General features: G+C 53.7%; 1 protein-coding gene across 2 annotated transcripts in view; it reads right to left on the bottom strand.

The window, feature by feature from the left end:
- SLC66A2 (solute carrier family 66 member 2) overlaps positions 1–8,597 on the bottom strand; it is a 49,908-nt gene extending 41,311 nt beyond the window's left edge. For both annotated transcript variants that reach the window (XM_061169402.1, XM_061169403.1), the window contains exons 1-2: positions 8,307–8,597; positions 3,111–3,244 (exon numbers count right to left, since the gene is read on the bottom strand). In XM_061169402.1, coding sequence (XP_061025385.1) covers positions 3,111–3,244; positions 8,307–8,509 — 337 coding nt within the window. In that variant the 5' untranslated portion in view covers positions 8,510–8,597. The remainder of the gene's footprint in view (positions 1–3,110; positions 3,245–8,306) is intronic.
- Positions 8,598–19,323: the final 10,726 nt, after the last annotated feature.

Raw genomic sequence — 19,323 nt, 5'->3', positions numbered from 1 at the left:
GCAAACGACCCGTTTCAACAACGGATAAGTTCCAAGGAGAAAGGGGAGTTAGGGAGAACCTACAGATTAAAAAGACAAACCAACAGCGAAAAGACACCAGCCAATCACAGTGTGTGCTGGATCCTGATTTAGGGAAACAAACTGGCCAAAAAGTCAGGAAATGGACAAGACAGCTGGAAACTCACACACAGATGGTGGTTTTATGATAAGGAACCATTGATTTCTTATGGGTGACGATTTCTTTAGAGATACATTACAGACTATCTATAAAGAGGCTACATCTGGGATTTGCTTCAGAAACGGCAGGAAAAGATGTGAATGGGGTCTGGAGGTGGTCATGGCCCCACACGGAGCTCCGTTATGCTACTCTCCCGACTTCTACGTAATAAATTTCAATACTTCTATTGAAATTCTCTACAATAAAAAGCAAAAAACGAAAAACACAGCACCTTCGAGACGGACACCACACCTCACTCCTAGTTCACAGTTAAACAGCAGGCGTGTATTAGCGTCTCCAGCCAATTTCTCCCTGAAACACGTGGTCTCGGTGGACGCCATTTCACCTGGGACAACCCGAGGAGAGGGACCCGCACCCCTGGCCCTGCCCCCATTACACACAAGGGCATGGAAAAGCTGCCAGTGGAATGAGAGGTTTTAAAACGTTTGATCCTAATTTTGAAAATGATCCCAATTTTGTGATAGGAGACTGACTAACAAAGAAAAAAGAAAAAACTGGAAAAATATACCAAAATGTTCAAAGCAGTCACCTCTGGGTGGTGGGACGGAAGGCTTTTTACTCTTACTGTATATCCTGTCTTCCCTGAAGTGTCTACACTTCGCACATGCTGCCCTTCAGATAACAAATCAGATACTTAATTTTCTAAGTAACCTGCTTTTTCTCCTCACCACCATCTATGTTTCTTTAACCTTAACTTTCAAGGTGAATTAGTGACCTTCAAAACTGCAAACCTCTATAAAAGATAGCTGGAAAACATGTAAGGTATTTTTTAGGCTGCCTGGCCATCCTATGAGAACCCTGAAACAAAGCTCCCCAGACTCTCCTGGAGAGTTACTGTAATGTGCATGGTCAGTTCCCCAAGAAGTCTGTGTCCCCAGGCCTCGGCTGACGCGTCGGGAAGCAGAGGCTGGCCACCTGCCACGCAGGGTGGGGGGAGAGACGGGGGCCGCGGCACAGCGGCCCACGGGCTCCCAGAGCTTCCAGGCCTGAACCGCTTGGCTTTTTCACAGCCCACCCGCCTACTTCTGGCAAATGAGAGGAAATAAACCCACACATTCATTAAAAGCTTCCCATAGCGGGGTGCTGAGACCTGTGTGTCTCATAAACAGTAGACACGGAAACATGTAAATCCGATCTGGATTCAAGTGTTGAATGCTCAGACTCTCGGCCATGTGGGTGGAGGTTAGGAGACGACTCTCCCTGAGGCCGCAGGGGGGCCCAGCAGGGGAGGGCCGGGGTCAGGAGGGGGCCCAGAGGCCCTCCCTCCACCAGAGCCGATGGCATGCACCAGCAGACCACCCATCGCCGTGAGCTGCCATCAAATGCTCAACATTAAGCTGTAAGTTTGCTGCGTGACCCAGAGGCCCCAACACCTACCGTATCGGGCACCCTCCGCCTTCACGACCCACACACAGTTTCAAACAAGGTCACAAGCCTGGTCTCCCGCTGCAGAGCCCGAGGCGCAGGACCACTAAGCCACCAGGGCACCGGGTGTCCTCTGCAGGCCTTCCCCCCGCCCTGGGTGACGACGCACACCACTGACCACCCCACACGGCCCACTCCGCAGTCGGCTGTGAGATCCTGCACCCATTGAAGGGGAGGCTCGAAAGGGCACAGACCACAGAGGGCAGTGGCAGAAGCCTCTTGAGGGCAGGAAAGCCCTCGACTCAGAGGAAATTCAGAGCCAGCTCCTCCACTCACAGGGGGTCCAGGACACAGAAGCCCTGCGTTCTAGGCGAGCGCAGCAGCACAGCTGTCTCCACCTCTGGCGTGACTTCCTGAATCACAGCTGGGAGGACGGCGTTCCTGGGAGAGCAAAAGCAAAAGCACACCGGAAACAGACAGCGGCGGGTGGCCCTCTTTATCGTCTCCGTGACCCTAACTGATCCAGGCTACTCATCGGAGCTGAGGCTGACCCATTTCTACAAAGACTGAAGTTAGCACACACTCACTCTCACTCTAAAAACAGAAGCTACACAAGAGGAGAGGGGTCACTCAAAGGGAGAGAAAATAGCCATCAAGAAAAAAATAGCGGGGCAAGACCTCAAGTCTGCAGGAGTCCCAGAACTAAACAAACTCCAGAGAAAACGCTTCTCTAAGCAATAGCTGAGATTGAACACACCCACATTCTCAGACAAAATCGAAGGGGAGAGTGGTCTTAGACTTAGTCATTAGAAAAACCAGAAGTACGGCATCAACCCTCCTGCACAGAGAAGCCCACCAGCCCGCGCGGTCAAACACAGAACATCAGCTCGAAAGAAACATTTTCAAAGGAGAAGGCAAAACCAGGAGCAGCATCTTCTATCTTCTGAGCCACCAAAAAGCTGTAGGGGCTGAGCATGGGATTCGCCTGCCCGAGCTTGTGGACCCCGCGTGCCCACCCGCGGCCCACAGAGCATGACGTCGGGGGAATGTTTAACAAGGTATGTGAGAAAGATCCCGGTTGACTCAGCCGCAGGGAATGGGAAAAACAGAGAGGCTGCGTTTGGTGCACAAGCCACAGACAAGGTCAGAGATAAAACCGCCTCTGCAGGAAACATCTGTCCCCGGCCTGATCAAGCCAGAAACAGACCAGCAGTGCCGCCCTCCTGCCCCAGCTGAGGGGCCCGCGTGACGACGGCCACGGCGAGGGACACGGTGAGAACAGGTCGTAACTCGCCCGAGTTCCCGTTTCACATGATACAGTGTCGACGCAGTCACTTACCTGACTGTGAACACTGGTGCCGTGACAGACACCCGTGCCACCTGGCGAAGCCAGCGCTGCTGGGACAGCACTGGGTGGAGGCCCCCCCCCCCCCCCGCCCCGAGAGCTCCAGCCGAGTCTTGCTCGCCGAGTTACTGGGCTCCATCCCCAAAGCTGCGGGTCACCAACCTGCAAAGACCCGGCGCTGCACATTCAGCTCGCTGGCCACGCGGACCTCGGTGCAGAGCTTCAGCATCAGCAGCATGGCCAGGATCATGACGACGCTCTGCCAGAGCAGCGGCGCCTCGAAGCGCCTCCCGAACCTGCGAGGGGAGACGCCGTGGCATCAGGGGGGTGCCGGCCGGGCGCCCACGGCCACAGCCCGAGCGGCCCCGGGTGCCGCCGCCCCCCTGGACGGCCAGCCCGGGCCTCCACCGCCCCCCAGAGCCGAGTCACGGGCAGGCTGCACCCCTCCCCGGGAACCGCTGCGACCCTCCCAGGGCCGAGGGCCGGTGGGAGTGGGTCTCCTGCACCCGCCCCCCACCCCAGTCCGGCCAGGTGACCGTCGCCCTCCTGCAGAGGCCCAGCCGCCGCCAGGTGAGAAGCCCAGGTTCTGGAACACCTGCCTCCCCAGGGCTCGTTCCAGAGTCTGGAGACCGACAGCATCCCTGGCCCCTGGCCGTGGGGAGTGGGGTCTCCAGGCCAGCACGGCCCCCAGTGTGAGCAGAGCAGTGGGGGGCCGGGCCACCCAGCCCTCACCAAGAAGAGGAGAAGCAGGCGGGGCACGGTCCCCGCTGCCAACCTCAGGCCCTGATGCCCGACCCAGGCCTGGCTGACCCGCACGGAGGCCTCCATGTCCACTCTCTTCTCCGAGCCCCAGCCCGCCCAGCCCTCCCAGCCACAGGCCCCAAGGCCTTCCTGCTGCCTTTTTTCCAGTGTGTTGAGCATTTTAGCAACTCGGCCAAAATTTCCTGGAGGCCAGAGCCACAATCCAGCGACTGGCACCCGCTGGGCCCATCAGAAGACCCCAGACCCCAGGGGCTGACCACAGCATTGCCCTCCACACACCAGCTGGGGCCTCAAACGTGGCCACCAGCATCACAGGACTAGCCTGCAGAACTGTCACCGCTAAGGCGAGGCCTGGGCACAGCACCCTTCAAAGCCCAGGCCCCCATTCTAGCCTGGCTGCTCTGGAGCAGAGATCCCGCTGGCACCAGCTGCGGCGCGGCCTGACGGGGCCTCCCAAACCTGAGTTAGTGGCCGACAGGTCACAGTCGGGAGGTCCTGGATGGCAGTCTGACCTCCAGCTTCTCCTGGAAACCAGGAGACACGGAGACACGGCCCGGCCCACCTCCCCTGGCCTCGCTCTCACACCCGTCCCTACAAGGAGAGGGCCACTGACAGCGGGCTGATGGGGCCACACACGCGCTCCGCCACAGGCTGGCTCTGGGGACCACGCTGCCCCCCGGCCTTCTCGCTGTGCCCCACCACCTCCGGGCTTCATCTCTTCTGTAAAGTGCGGACACAACCCTACAGCTGCTTGAGGACGTTTCTAGCAGTTCTAGGAACTAGTCCCCACTGGTTACCTGACTGACCCCGGGGGGCTGACTAATCAACAGATAATCCAGAGGAGAAGACAGAGAAGGCTCTGCGTCAGGATGGGGAGACTGGAGCAGGTGGGCATCACAAAAAGTCGGTCAGTCTAGGGACCAAGTTCATTTCCAGTTAGATATAAGGCTGAAGACGTGGATTTGAGCCTGTATGTAATAAACGCCACTTCCATTTTTTTAACCGTTCAACAGAAACAATGAGTGACTAGAAAACTGAGGGGAGGGGGTGAATGAAGGTTTGTGCTTCCCCTTATACCACACACCAAAAATCAAATCTAGGTAAATTCAGTATTTACAGTAAAGAATGAGACATTTACAGTGAAGTAAGGGGGGCAGAGTGAACATTAAACTGCTTTTAGGGTGAAGACAGGCTAAACAAGACACAAAATTTCAAAAAGCACAACTTTCCACAGAAGATATACAAGGGACAAAACAAATATGAAACAAAGTTCAACATCATTAGTAATTTTTAAAAGCCAATTGAAATAGAAAGACACTATTTTTTACTTATCAAGTTAGTTAAACTTCTGCCTTTAATGCTAATAGTCTGTGCTGGCAGAGGTGTCACGGGGCACCTCTTCCTCCCCTGCCTGAGAATGCGGTTGGCAAAGCCTGGTCTGCTGCAGAGGATAGGACAGCCCAGCAGACGAGCGTGTGGCCTGCAGCTCGGAGCAGCCAGTGGAAGCGCGGTCCCCCGGTGCAGGCACACATCTCGCTCCCAGGGAGACGCACGCGGCAGAGAACGCCACTGCCTCACCGAGCTTGAGCAGAAGCTCCCACGAGGAACACCTTCTACGCGTCTTCCAAGTAGCAGAGAAAAGCCCGATTGGAAGAGAAGCTGTGTAGCTACTTCCCTGACTGGCTTCGCCAGTAGCAGATTGTCACTAGCCCTCTGGTGCAGTGTCACCACGTCTCCGATACAATTTTACTGCATCTGCAATACAATGTCACCACGTCTCCGGTACAGTGTCACCATATCTCTGATCAGATAGGGATGGGGCTGGAGAACTAGCTCTGTGAATGCCTCAGGCCCTGGGTCAGAAGGCCCTGCAGCACCGTCCTTGCACCCTGGCCCCCTCCCTCCCCTTCTCATTTACAGAATCACTCCGCCCTCTGGCTTCCGACACCACAAAGGCCAAATCCTGCATGTCAGCATTTTGTATGATCTGCTCAATGCTGGTTCTGCAAAAGGATGGGAAGAATCGCGAGAAATAAAGGCGTTAGAGTTCCATGAGTTACAGAAACGCCGGGTTTCTCTAGCGTGGTCAGCCTTCCCCCACCCCGCCCCCGACCCCCAGGACTGCAGAGCTGCTCACATGCCTCACACCATACATTCCCCCGGGCGGCGGCTTCCCAGGCAGACTGGAGTCCTTCCGAAGACTGCATTCCCAGCCAGCCTTGGGAAACGTACTCTTCACTTTCTCTAGTCCATCACTGCTCTCGTCCCACCCGGTGCCTACCACAGCTCCCAGCCCGTGCTCTCTCCCTCCCCACCACCCATCACCCATACACACGTGTCTGGCACGTTCCATACAGCACTTCTGCTGAAGCGTTAACCCTGCAGCATCTGCCCAGTGTCTGGCTCCTGGGAAACCCTCAAAAACCTATTAAATCAAACGGGCTGCTAGGGGACGCAGGAGTAGGGGCTTTGGAGGCTCCAGAGAAAGGAAGGAAAGGGAGCACGGGCATCACCCTCAGAGCAGTGGGGCCTTGGGACCACGTGGGCAGAGACGCGTGTATTTGTTACAAGTCGTAGACGGAGCCCGGCCTGTCTGCTGGGCTTCACCACATGAACTACAAAGTACTGCCAGGTGTGAAATACAGGGAAAGCACAACCCCAGGTCAGAGGGATCCTGGAGGAGAGACCTCTGCCAGCCCTCCCTTCTTCCCATAGGGTCCCACAGTCTTCAGGAATCCTGGCTGAAGGCAGCCCTGTGTGTTCACACGGCAGCCACTGAACCCACAGAGGGACCCAGGACAGCTCAGGCAGCTGACGCTGTGGGAAAGGGGCAATCAGATGTGCAGAAATAGACGTGCCAGTGGACAAAGTTCAGAATTCCACCAAAGACTCTTTCTTTCTCAAAGGCTCAGGCCCTACAATGGAGAGAGAACTCCCAGTCCCAACGCATCAAATGCTTGCTTGTTAAACCCAGAAACACTGACGAGACGGCATTCAAGAAACTGGTTTAATTTCTGATTTCTCCAAAACAGATAGTTAGAGGTAGATTAGATATCCTATTTTCTTTTTGCAATTCTGAATGATAAGCATGCCTGGGGGGAAGACCTCTCAAACGAACTATTTCCCGTAAGAAATGCAACCTCAGCCAATCCTCCTCCACTCCTTCGAGAAAACTTGCCACTGCCTAAAGGAAATGCTGCTTCCCGACCTAACGCCCGGGCCTGGGCTGGAAGCTCCAGGGGCCACACCCAGGGTGCTCAGGGTTGACAGCAGTGTCACACACGTTTACAGTTTGGGACCTGCTTCTGTACAACCTTAGACCTAGTGAGGGGCAGCTGAGAGAGGGAAGGGGAGAGTCTTGCTGCAGCCCGCGAGTGCCATCCTCAGCCACAGGGAAAGGAGGAGTCTTCAAATGCAGTTTTTCAACTTGGGCTAAACAAGTTAAAAGATAAGCGCCCTCTGACCCCTCCTTCAGAAGCGGACTGGCCCAGAGACAGGGCTCATGGTGTGACAAATTCTTCCAGGAGAAGGGGTCGGCTCACCAGCTCACCTTTTAAAACCACAGACTGAGCAAAAACACGGTGAGAGTGACCAAGGGCTGCCTCAGGCCAGGTGGACAGAAGGTGAAGGAGCAGAGAACTTCTGGACGCAGGGGACTCACACCTTGATGACCGCAGAGGGGACATCTGCCAAAACTCATCAAACTGCACACGTGCAACGGGCGATTTTCTTCCCTGTAAATCATGCCTCAGTAAGGCTGACTTAAACTCAACTAGCAAGAAAGCACGATTACTCCAAAAAGTCAAAAGAAGGAGCCAGCTGCCCGGTCCCAGGCTGTCCTGTCTGTGCTCACAGAGGGGCCTGGGACCGTCTAGAAGGAAGGAAAGTTCCAGGTTTTTTGGCCTTACAGTGAGGCTGAGAGACCTCTTTTCACTTCCTCTGAAAATGTACCCTCCCAATTATGTCTGGCTTTAACAACTGTTAAAATTAACTTCAAGTTCCTGACCAGAATGCAAATGATAATAAGAGGAAGTTGGGCTGGGAGGAGCAAGAAAAAATAGTCTCTTAAGTATTAGCCAGAAAGTTGACTCACTGGTAAAACAAACAAACAAACAAAAAACCCACACACACACATCGTGGAAGGCAGGAAGGGACCACCCTTCAAGGCAGACCACCCCCCAGGCACGCCTTCCTGTCTGGTTCCCTCCTGAGAGCTTTTACTGGCCAGTGGTTTGTCCTTCCTATGCTGACCACCTTCTGTTACTGGTATTCATTAATTCCCTTCGTTTTCTCTCCACTACCCCCAAACCTCACCCAAATTCCTAAGGGCATGGACCCAGTCCTAGGACGCAGCCCCACAGAAAAGGCCCTGGGCAAGAATCCAGTACATGTACGAGCCACCGAAAATGAAGACGCAGATCCGAGATTATGTGAGATTCTCCACTTCAATCCCACCATTTTCCCTGGGAAAAAGTCTCATCCATTTCACCAGCTCCTTCCCAGGAAGTGCAGACACTTCCGCCCCCCGGCCTCACCCAGAAAAGGAGAAAGCCATCTCCCTGGCAGCATCCCACAGTAAGAAAGCCCTCAACCTACCAGAAGAGGATTCGTAAGATATTGGCCACCAGGAGCACCAGACACACGTAGGTCGAGAAGCCCTCGGCGTTCTGAGTCCTCCGGATGTCCCTGTACTGCGGGATGTACGGCACCACCCCTCCGAAGACCATGGCCCCAGCTGCCCCCCAGGAAACCAGTTGGTGCAGCGGGACCAAAAGCCAACCCAGGCCTTCTGCGTCCATCCCGAGCGCCCGGCGGCCCCGCCGGCAGGCTGACGTCCACCTGGCCCACGCGCGCTCCGCGCTCTCGGGCTCCTGGCGCGCGCGCTGTCACCCTCACATGCCGCCGCTGCCCTGGGCCGTCCTCCGTCGCGGGGCCTGGCGAGAGAGGGAAAGCGGTAAAGCACTCGGGCCGGGCCTCCACGCCCAATGGAGGGCGCACCGCCGGGCTCGCGGCCGGGGCACGACCCCCTCCTCCGGGGCGCCGGCCCGGGGTGGACTTTCAGTCCGGGGTGGGGGCTCGGTTCCGGGGGAGGGGGTCGCACAGCCTGGGGGTCGGAGGGATGGGAGGAGGGGGGAAGAGGGAACACACTGCCCAGGGGCCCCGGCCCGGGGTGGACGCTCAGCCCAGCGCGGTGCTCGCGTCCACGCGCGCTGCTGACCCCGCCGGGCTCACCCGCGCTGCCGGCTCCCAGCGGTCAGTCCACCGTCCTTCTGTCTGTCCAAGCGCCGGGCCCCGCCTCGGCGTGACGTCACAATGCGTGGCCCCGCCCACGCCGGGCGGAGGGGCGGGCGCCGCGGGGTCCTAGAGCGCGCCGGTGGGCGGGGAGGTGGGGGCGGGGAGGTGGGGGCGGGACCCGGGGCGAAGCCGCGGCTCGCGGGTAGTGGCCACGGCTCTCCGTGGGCCCACCTGGCCCGGGTTAGGAAATCGCTGCCTGGCGGGGCCGCTCCTTCTGGGCCAGCGGCCCACGTGGACCCGGCGCCATCTGTCCCGCGGCGAGTGGCCTTGTAGACGCGGCGCGCCGCAAACGGGAGCAGAGGACCGGGTCCTGTCGCCGCCCCGAGGGTCAGCGCGAGGCCTGGGGACGCCCCCCTCGTGGGGACTCGGGCAGGGTCCGAGCGCCCCGTCATTCCAGGGGTCCTTCTACCGTTCATGGTCTGCCCGGGTCTGTGGGGCTCCCCATCCTGAGCCGGGGCGGGTCCCTGAAGAGCGGCGTTCGGAAGTTTGCAGAGGGCCAGGGCAGTTTCGGCCAGGCTGGGGGGCCGGGGGCGCGACTCCTCCGTGGAAGCAAAAGCCCACCCCGCAGCCTGAAGCCTCTGAAGGTCCACTCTGGCTCTTCCGGGCCCAGGGCGGCAGCAGCCAGGACTGCCGTCCACAAGTGCGTTAGGTACCTTGTCACTGAAGACAGTGCTGGCCGGTGGAGCTCGGATCTGCTAAGGGTTTCGTGCTTCATCTCAACCGCACAATTCTAGCACTTACAGATAGAGAAAATAGGAATTCCTGAGTGTGTCACCTGACCAAGGTGAGCCCTCGGGAGCGCGAGGGAGGTAGGTGCTCAGAACCCAGATGCTGGTGGGCGAGGGAGGGGTGGGGGTCAGGGAGGGCCCTGTGAGAAGCCAGCCAGCCCGCCCAGGACCCTGTGCAGGTGGGCTCAGAGCAGAGAAGACCACCTGCAGGCCCCCAGGATTCTGTCTACAGAGGAGCTCCCCCAGGGCTCCCACCTCCACCACAGCAAGCCCAAATCACCCCAAAAGGGAAGGCCTGGTGGGTGAGAGAGGGGCGTCCCCAGGGGCACACAACCGGCCAGCCAGCTTCCTACCTGGTACGCTTCGTGGGAAATCCTAAGAACAGGTACAACCTCACTTAGAGCAACTCCCAAACGAGATTGGCGATAAGGAGAGCTCTCCGTGAAACACAGGTTGCTCTCGTCCTCTCCAGCCTCTGAGTATCCACCAGAGAAGGCCGAGAACACAGCACCAGAAATGTACAAAGAAATAAAACACAGGCGGAGAAGGAAGTCCTGGAGGGGCTGGGAGAAGAAAAGTGGGTGCTCCTCCTTAGCCAGATCCTCCCCCGAGCTCTGGAGCCTCCAGAATGTTCTGTCCTCTTTATGGTGGAGGTTGGAGTAGGGATATAGTCTTCCCTCCCCACTCACTGGAGCATCTGAGGCCACTGCATCTGGCCCTGTTTGTCCTGGAGTACATGGGCAAATTGCTGCCAGCCCATAGCCGGCTACTGCTCTGGATTCACCAGCTGTGCCAGGCGGAGCATAGACAACAGCAAGCGCCGCCAGAGTCCTGCTAAGTGGACACAATCCTGCATTCTTGATCCAAGATTTTGCCCCACAGAAGGGGCCTGTAATCCTTTTGAACACCACCTGTCTGGAATAGAGGGGCACCCACTGGTCCAGAACCATCAGTCAAGCAGGAGAGAGCTCATCTCGGCTGCTGCACATTACCTGGCTCCCTGTGTTCCCAAACAAAAGAAGCCGACCAAACTGTGCAGTCTGAAAAATGATACCCGGAACTATCACATCCTAGTTCCCGGAACCTGTGAGTGTTACCTGATGTGAAAAGAAAAAAAATTGCAGATGTGATTAAGTTAAGGATCTTGCGATGCAGAGATTATCCTGCATTATCCAGGTGGGCCCTAAATGCCATCACATGTATCTTTATAAGAGAGAGGCAGAAGGAGACTTGAGACACACAGAGGCCATGTGATGATGGAGCAGAGAGAGATTTGAAGATGTGGCCTTGAAGGTTGGAGTAATGCAGCCAAGGAATGCTGGCAGCCACGAGCAGCTGGAAGAGGCAGGGAGCGAATCCTCCCAGGAGCCTCTGGAAGGAGCAGAGCCCTGCCAACACCTAGATGTTGGCCCAGTTAAACTGATTTCAGACTTCTGGCTTCCAGAACTGTGAGAGAATAAATTTCTGCAGTTTTATGCCACCCAGCTTGTGGCAATTTGTCACAGCAAACCACTGGAAACTAATATAGAATCCGTAAAGTGAAGGAGAAACACTTTCTCAGAAAAAAACGACACCAAGGAATTTATTGCCAGCAGACCAACCCTGTAAGAAATGTTCTGTTTTCTTAATTTACTTTGTTTTTGGCTGTGTTGGGTCTTTGTTGCTGCGTGCGGGCTTTCTCTAGTTGCAGCGAGCGGGGCTACTCTTCCTTGTGGTGCGCGGGCTTCTCATTGCGGTGGCTTCTCTTGTTGCAAAGCATGGGCTCTAGGCGCGTGGGCTTCAGTAGTTGTGGCACGTGGGCTCAGTAGTTGTGGCTCACGGGCTCTAGAGTGCAGGCTCAGTGGTTGTGGCGCACGGGCTTCGTTGCTCCGCGGCATGTGGGATCTTCCTGGACCAGGGCTCGAACCCGTGTCCTCTGCATTGGCAAGCGGATTCTTAACCGCTGTGCCACCAGGGAAATCCCCAACCCTGTAGGAAATGTTAAAATAAGTTATTTAGTCAGAAGGAAAATTGAATCTCCATAAAGAAACGAGCCTCAGAGAAGGAATAAATGAAGGTAAATCTTTTTTTTTCTTATTCTTAATCTAAAAGATTATTGTTTATTTAAAGCAATCAAGGAACAGTGTATTGGGTGATTATAGCACATGGATAAATGAAATGAATGACAAGGGATGTAAGGGAGGAATTGGGGAATATTCTCATATAAGGTACCAGCACTACACATAAAGCAGTATATGTTTTTTGAAGATGAACTTAGATAATTTTAAAATATATATTGTAAACCCTAGGGCAATCACTAAAAAAGTTTGTTTTTTTTTTTAATTTTTTAAATTTATTTATTTATTTTTGGCTGTGTTGGGTCTTCGTTTCTGTGCGAGGGCTTTCTCCAGTTGCGGCGAGCGGGGGCCACTCTTCATCGCAGTGCGCGGGCCTCTCACTATCGCGGCCTCTCCTGTTGCGGAGCACAGGCTCCAGACGCGCAGGCTCAGTAGTTGTGGCTCACGGGCCTAGTTGCTCCGCGGCATGTGGGATCTTCCCAGACCAGGGCTCGAACCCGTGTCTCCTGCATTGGCAGGCAGATTCTCAACCACTGCACCACCAGGGAACCCCTAAAAAAGTTTTTTTAAACCATAAATAATACACCAAGAGATGAGATAAAAATGGAATCGTATAAAATGCACAGTTAAAACCAGAGAAGGCAGAAAATGAGGAAAAGGAAACAAAGAATAAATGCAATGAATAGAAAACAATTATAAAGTGCTAATTTTTAATCCAGCTATATCAATAATAACTTTAAATGTGCGTGGTCTAAACACACCAATTAAAAGACAGAGATTGTCAGGCCGGATGAGGTTCAGAAATAAGCCTCTGCAAGTGACACTGTCACTGGGGTATGTGGTGTCCTGTGCAGCAGAATTACAGGGAAGAGGACCACGAAGGTCTGTGAGCAGATGGGTGACAGGGACGGCTGTCTCAGGTAATGATGCTGGCCCTTCACCCTCCCAAGGGAATTGCTTCTATGCTGCAAAAACGATGGAGCATCAGCAAGACCATATAGTAATTTATTCATGTATATGAGTAAGTACATGGGAAACAAGTCTGAACAGATAAAGCCTCAATTCTTAATACTTGTCTCTGATATGACTATTTTATACCTTTCTGTGTGGTTTAAATTTTTTTAACTGATTAATTTATTTATTTTATTTTTGGCTGCATTGGGTCTTTGTTGCTTTGCTGTGCGGGCTTTCTCTAGTTGCAGCGAGCAGGGGCTACTCTTCGTTGCGGTGCGCGGGCTTCTCATTGTGGTGGCTCCTCTTGTTGTGGAGCACGGGCTCTAGGCGCGTGGGCTTCAGTAGTTGTGGCACGCGGGCTCAGTAGTTGTGGCTCACAGGCTCAGTAGTTGTGGCTCATGGGCTCCGTAGTTGTGGCTCACGGGCTCTAGAGCACAGGCTCAGTAGTTGTGGCGCACAGGCTTAGCTGCTCCACAGCACGTGGGATCTTCCCGGACCAGGGCTCCAACCCATGTCCCCTGCATTGGCAGGGGGATTCTTAACCACTGAGCCCCCAGGGAAATCCCTGGTTTAAATTTTTTACAGTGAGTATATATGATTTTTTTTTGGAATATTTATTTTTTGGCTGCAACACAGCATGCGGGATCTTAGTTCCCCAACCAGGGATCGAACCCGTGCCCCCTTCAGTGGAAGCTCGGAGTCCTAACCACTGGACCAGCAGGGAATTCCCTATATGACTTTTCTAATTGAAAAAAATACATGACTCCACTTTACCAGAAGAAAAGGCGAGTTTCTGCATTGCTACCTCTCCCCAGAAGTGAAAGGCCACGTCCCATACTTGGGTCATGTGGCATCCAAACGTGTCCCCCGTTTGTCCTTGAGCCAAGCACATGCCTCTTCTTGGATACCTGTGGGCTCCACTGCAAGACTCTAGCTGGGACAGATGGGCTCCAGGTGTGAACTCTTACTTTCTCCTCAGCTCACAGGTGCTATTTTTGGAACTAGTCGAGAATATGGAAACGGCACCAAGAAAGGTAAGCTCTCACCGAAGTCACTGGGCCCACCAAGCTGAGGGCTTGTGCTGAGCTGGCACGATGAGGACACTCGGGCTGAGAGCCACCCGAGAGCCCATGCCTCCCATCGTCGGAGGATGTGCTTACCGGTTGTTTCTGAGAACTTCATTCTGCCTCTGAATGTAGACAAAATAGAATCCAGGGGCTGTGGACAAAGCACCCAGCTGAGGTGTGTTAGAAGGCTGCAGAGCTGGACAGTTGGGAAGGGCAGCTCCTGGGCATCCTGGACCCGGCCTTGGCTTCTGCCTGGCGAATGTCTATTTTCATGTATCCTGAGCTCGTACCTTTACCATGTGAGGCTGGGCTCACTGCTGGCCCCCAGTCCCACCCCTTGCCTCGGTGCGGCCATGTGGCTGACCTCTGGCCAGTGACATGGGTGGAAGTGCCCGGCCCCCCCGGTCTCCACCCCACCCTCCTTGCTCGCCCTCTCCTGCTGGCCAGGTGCAAACAAGGTAGTAGGGAGCTCCACTAGGACGTGGCCCAGTTCCTGCCTGCCAGCCTCGGACTGTGACACCAATGAGAATGTCACTGGGCTCAACCACTGGAACAGGGATCGTTCATTACAAAGGAGCATCACTTCCCCTAACACGCACACAAATTTTGAAGTGTCCACAACTTTAGCACTTCCCAAATGGCATCTAACAACAGTCAACCATACTACACAAATCCCCAGACCAATGACCCCTAACAACCCACATCAGCCCGCTTCTAACTTTCCAGACTGACACCTGTGTTGTTCCCAAGTAGTGGAGCCACTGCAAGCCCACCCGAGTTGCCACTCGGCCCAACACAGAGCAGGCGGTAGACATAAATGGCACCTCTCGTTAAGGATCAATATTCATTGAAAGCACAGCAGCTCTGCAATTGCTCCATAAACAGTGGCTCTGCAGGCGAAGAACACCTGCAGAGAGCACAGAACTGTGCTGCAGCCCCTGCACCCGCCGCACGTCCCGTCTCCGCAGGCCGTGGGACGGGCCATCGCCCTTCCAGGTCTCCTCTGGCCTCTACTGGACTCAGCTCAGGCCCTGGACATCTTCGAAGGTCAAGGATATGACCACCCTTCTCAGCCTTGCCTCTGCCTTCCAGAGCCCCATGCTGGCGGGCCCCCCACCTCAGCCTTTGTGCAGGAGTGTCATGTAGCCGATGGATCGCTAGGACCTTACACGAGAACACTGTCACCTCTATAGATTTGAAATGACAAACTCACAAAAGTAAGATAAAAGGACAACAAAGGGGAGAAAATATTCTTTTAAAAGCAGGAAAGGAAAGATGGATGTGCATCCGGAGAGGTGTCCTGTCCGGCGCCTGGTTGTGAAGCCCCGAGGTTTCCCTGGTGACATGGAGACAGAGCTCCTGGGCTGCAGGCCAGTCCAGACGGAGCACCAGCCAAGATGCACGTGTCCCCTCCCCCAAGAGCAGTGAGGAACCCCTACCCGGAAACGCAGACTCCACCCGCCATGAAATCAGGAGGGCGGCAGAAACACCAAAGACCACACAGCACGTGGGGCGGCTGCCCGAGCCCAGAGGTGGGACACCACCCGAGCAAAGTGAACGGGGCGGGGGTGTCCTGCAGCCGGGAGACCACCAGCTGGGCCCCGAATTACAGAGCAAGCCCCCGGCTTGAGAGGCGGGTGGTAGGAAGGTTCGGAACTAGTTAGAACCCCATCGGCCCCCAAGAGAAGAATAGGAAGCAAGGGCGCAGAGGCTGGTGTCGGAGACCTTTGAGATAACAAGTGCTGCCTACGCGGGTCTGAGCCTGGTTTTCATGAAGTGCCTGGGCGCCCGGCACCCTCACTGCTTTGTCGGGGATCGATTGCTTTGCCACTTTTCTTCTGGGAACTTCACTTTCCAGAAAGTGTAAAAGACGCCAGCGACCGAACAGCAGAGTGTGCGAAAGTTTTTAAATATCTTCAGAGAAATAGATGCAATTCTTAAAATTTGTCAGGCGATGGTAGCATTATGCACCAAAAGTAAGTGAATAAGCAAACGTGCCTGTGAAACTGGACAGATCTAACGTCTGCAGTTTAGCCAGTAGCATTGTGGCAACGATGTCATTTCCCCTGGTTAAGTGAGCCGTCCTTGCGGGAGGCCGGAAGTGTGTACAGAACAAGATGCTCTCTGAAAAAGAGGCTGAGCTGGGGGGTAAAACTGCAGTTTGAAGAAACTAAACAAATGCTAGTGGGAAGTCTGCTCATAGTTGAAGACTAGAGGAAAGCTAGAAGGCTATGGAACTATTACAAGTTTTATCAAGGAATTAGTTTGTAAAACATCCAGAGAAAAAAATAGCCCATAGTGAAATTAAACTGAGTAAAGATGAAGTCTGAGTTTGATCACATCTAAAAAAGAAAAGACCAGGATAAGCGTGTGCAGTTACTAGACAAAGAACAGTCCAGATGTGAACAACGTGCAGAGCTCAAAGGACTGATGGGGTCACATCAGAAGCCTCAAAAGACCCAGAAAAGGTTTCGCTTATTTCAAAAAGTGATATGGAAGTTCCATGCAGTTGGTTTATCCAGCAGACTAGGTGGCAAGTGAGCACAGGGAAAGTAAGCGAAGGCATATGAAGGCGTCTCGTGCTCAAAATTCTTTGTTAATAGTTGGAATAGAAACCATTTCAAATTCAAACCAGGTAATTAGATCCCAGCTACCTGTGAGATGAAAAATAAAAACAAAGAAGTTGGAACGTGACCTTTGTTCACTGTGTTTGGCTAAAAACCCACTGAAAACGAATGCAAGATCTTGTAGCACAAAAACAGACACAAAAAAAGCAGTGGTGGGCAACAAGCTCTAATAGCAGAAGTTCATGACTCTGCAAAGGGGACTGACTCAGGAAGGGAAACAGAGGACAGAGCTGGAGGCGGCAGCAGAGGGCGTGAGGGCTGACAGCAGAGACGGAGGAGGAGTCCAGAGGCAGCATCGCCTGTGGATTCGAGGTGGCTTCGCGGAGAGAAAGGCCGCGACGTCGGGGTTCACCACTCGCTCATTCAGCAAAGGAACTCTTGCTGGAAAGCAGATGCAGAATGCAGGCTCGAGGTGCAGATGACTACCAGTCAGCCGAGAACAGCAGTGCTTACGCGGAGTGGTACCCTCAGGAGCACACAGCACACTCGCACGGTCCCCGTCTCCAGAAGCGCTCGCTTTTGCCTGTGAACCTTCCTCATCTTTGTTTTTGATTGAGGCAAAATTCACGTAACAGAAAATTAGCTCTGTTAAGTGAACAACTCAGTGGCATATAGTACATTCACAATGTGTGGGAGCACCATTTCCATCTGGTTCTGGGACATTTTCATCCCCCAATAAAACCTCACGCCCCTTAGGCAGTTTCTCCCCAGCCCCTGCCCCCTCCAGCCCTGGAAACCAGCAGTCTGCTCTCTGTCTTTATGCCTTTGCCTGTTCTGGACATTTCAGAAAATGGAGTCACACGGTGCCGGCCTAGTGTCTGCTGCTTCTACCAGCATCATGTTTACACCAAGGAAGCAGGGGTGCAGGATGCTCATTCCCTCCAGGGGCCCCCTGACCCTCCTTCCTGCTCACCTGCCTGGTGGCCTGCTTTTTAAATGGTAATTAACATGCTCGAGCTCCAGAAACGTTTCAGGCGACTTAAGTTTTCTGTCATTCACATTTCCTTAAGTATCTTACCTCTTAAGACTGTGACCTGACCAGTAGCAAAAAGCACAATTTTTTATTTGAAAAGTCATACAGTAAAGGGAAAACAGACTGTACTGAACAGAATTTTTAAATACAAAGTGTGCATTAACTTGCTACCAATCACCCAGAGGCTTCTTGTTCTTGAATGTTTCCTCCCTCCCTCCCTCCCTCCCTCCCCCCACCTTGCCTGAGAGTTTCCTGGGCCCTCACCCCTCGCTGTGGCTGAACAAGCACCCCAGGCTCCCCAGAGAGCTGGACACTTTCGTCCAGCTGGACACTTTCTCTAAAGCTCATGCAAGTGTTTCCTTGAGGTCCCTCATTGAGATTGTGATGTGATGGGGAATTCCCTGGCAGTCCAGTGGTCAGGACTCAGCGCTTTCACTACGGGGGGCGGGGAGGGGGGGAGCGCCTGGGTTTGATCCCTGGTTGGGGAACAAGATCCCACAAGCCACGTTGTGTGGCAGAAAAAAACAGAAGATTGTGACGTGATAAAATTGTTTACCTGGAAAAGAAGCAACTTCATTTTTAACTCAGACTTTGGGTTTTCTTTTCTTCCCAAGGCAACTGTGGGCCACGGACAGGTGCCCACTGAGAGGCTCAGAAGTACCTGTGAATGCTAACATGGGGCGGGGGGTGGCCAAGAGCCAGCCCTCAGCCCCCGAGTTTCTACCTCTGAGGGGCTGACAGCAAGACACTGATTTTTCTTAAGTGTAAAAGGCAGAGCTGATTTTATTTTTACTCGGCAAAGAAACCTACTTCTTCATTGTGTATTTTCCTTGGGGTGGCTTTTGAGAGGAGTTGCCGGAGTGGTGGGGATACCAGCACTGGCACTGACCAACGCAGAATAAAAACCAGATGCTGGGCTGGTCAGAGCAAGAGTTGGGGCAACCTTGGAAGTAAGTATTAAAAAGCTTTTAAAGAAGTTTATAGCTTGGAGAGGATTCTGGGATGATGGCGGAGCAAGAAGCACCAGGAATGGCCCCCCCACCTGGACCACAACTGCAGGGACAGAAGCCGTCTGATGTAACTAACTTGGAATGCAGAGCTGGTGAAGGCTTGCAAGTTCCAGGGGAAGCGCTGGATGGTTACTGCAGTCAATTGTGGTGACTTTCAGGTCCTAGCACGTAGCACCTACCCGTCCCACCCGCAGCCACATGGCAGGAGGCCATACACGTGTTTCTGGAGCAGCTTGCAGAAGCCAGGGTGGACCAAAAGGACCTTGTCCTCCAATATCAGGAATCTGTGCTCTGATGCTGCTTCTCATGGCAGAGATGCAGCCAAAGAGGCAGGTGGCCATTGTTGTCACACCTCCCCACTTGTTGCAAACCCCTCCCCGACCAAGTGGATTTCAAGGGCGAGTGCCCCGTTTATCCCCCTTTGTTTTTCTCTTTTCCCCCTTTTCAAGCCAGACATTAAAGACTAGGGCATTGAAAAACAATTGCATATAGGAGAAAATTAGAAAGTGACTGCACATGCCCGAGGAAAGTCTCAGGAAAGACCTGAGCAGACATTAAGTTTCCACCTCAGGCTGATCCTCAGCTCAGACAACCTACAACAAGCAAAGAACAAAAACAATAACAAAAAGCATCAGACCTTGAGGAAAGGGGAGAATCTGATTTCCAGAGTTACCACATTATTGGATTCAAATGTCCAATTTTCAGCAACAACAAAATAAAAATCACAAGGCATACAAAGAAACAGGAGAGTATGACCTGTTCAAAGGGAACAATTAATAGAAACTGGCCCTAAAGAAGACCTGATGACAGACCTACTAGATGAAGACTTTAAAACAACTGCCTTAAAGATGCTCAAAGAACTAAAGGAAGATAGAACGTTGAGAAAGCAATGTGTGAACAAT

Source organism: Eubalaena glacialis, chromosome 15, assembly GCF_028564815.1.
Source record: "Eubalaena glacialis isolate mEubGla1 chromosome 15, mEubGla1.1.hap2.+ XY, whole genome shotgun sequence".
In the NCBI taxonomy this organism is placed as follows: domain Eukaryota; kingdom Metazoa; phylum Chordata; class Mammalia; order Artiodactyla; family Balaenidae; genus Eubalaena; species Eubalaena glacialis.
Note: the sequence above shows the minus strand (reverse complement) of the source record. Positions and strands in the feature narration are given on the sequence as shown.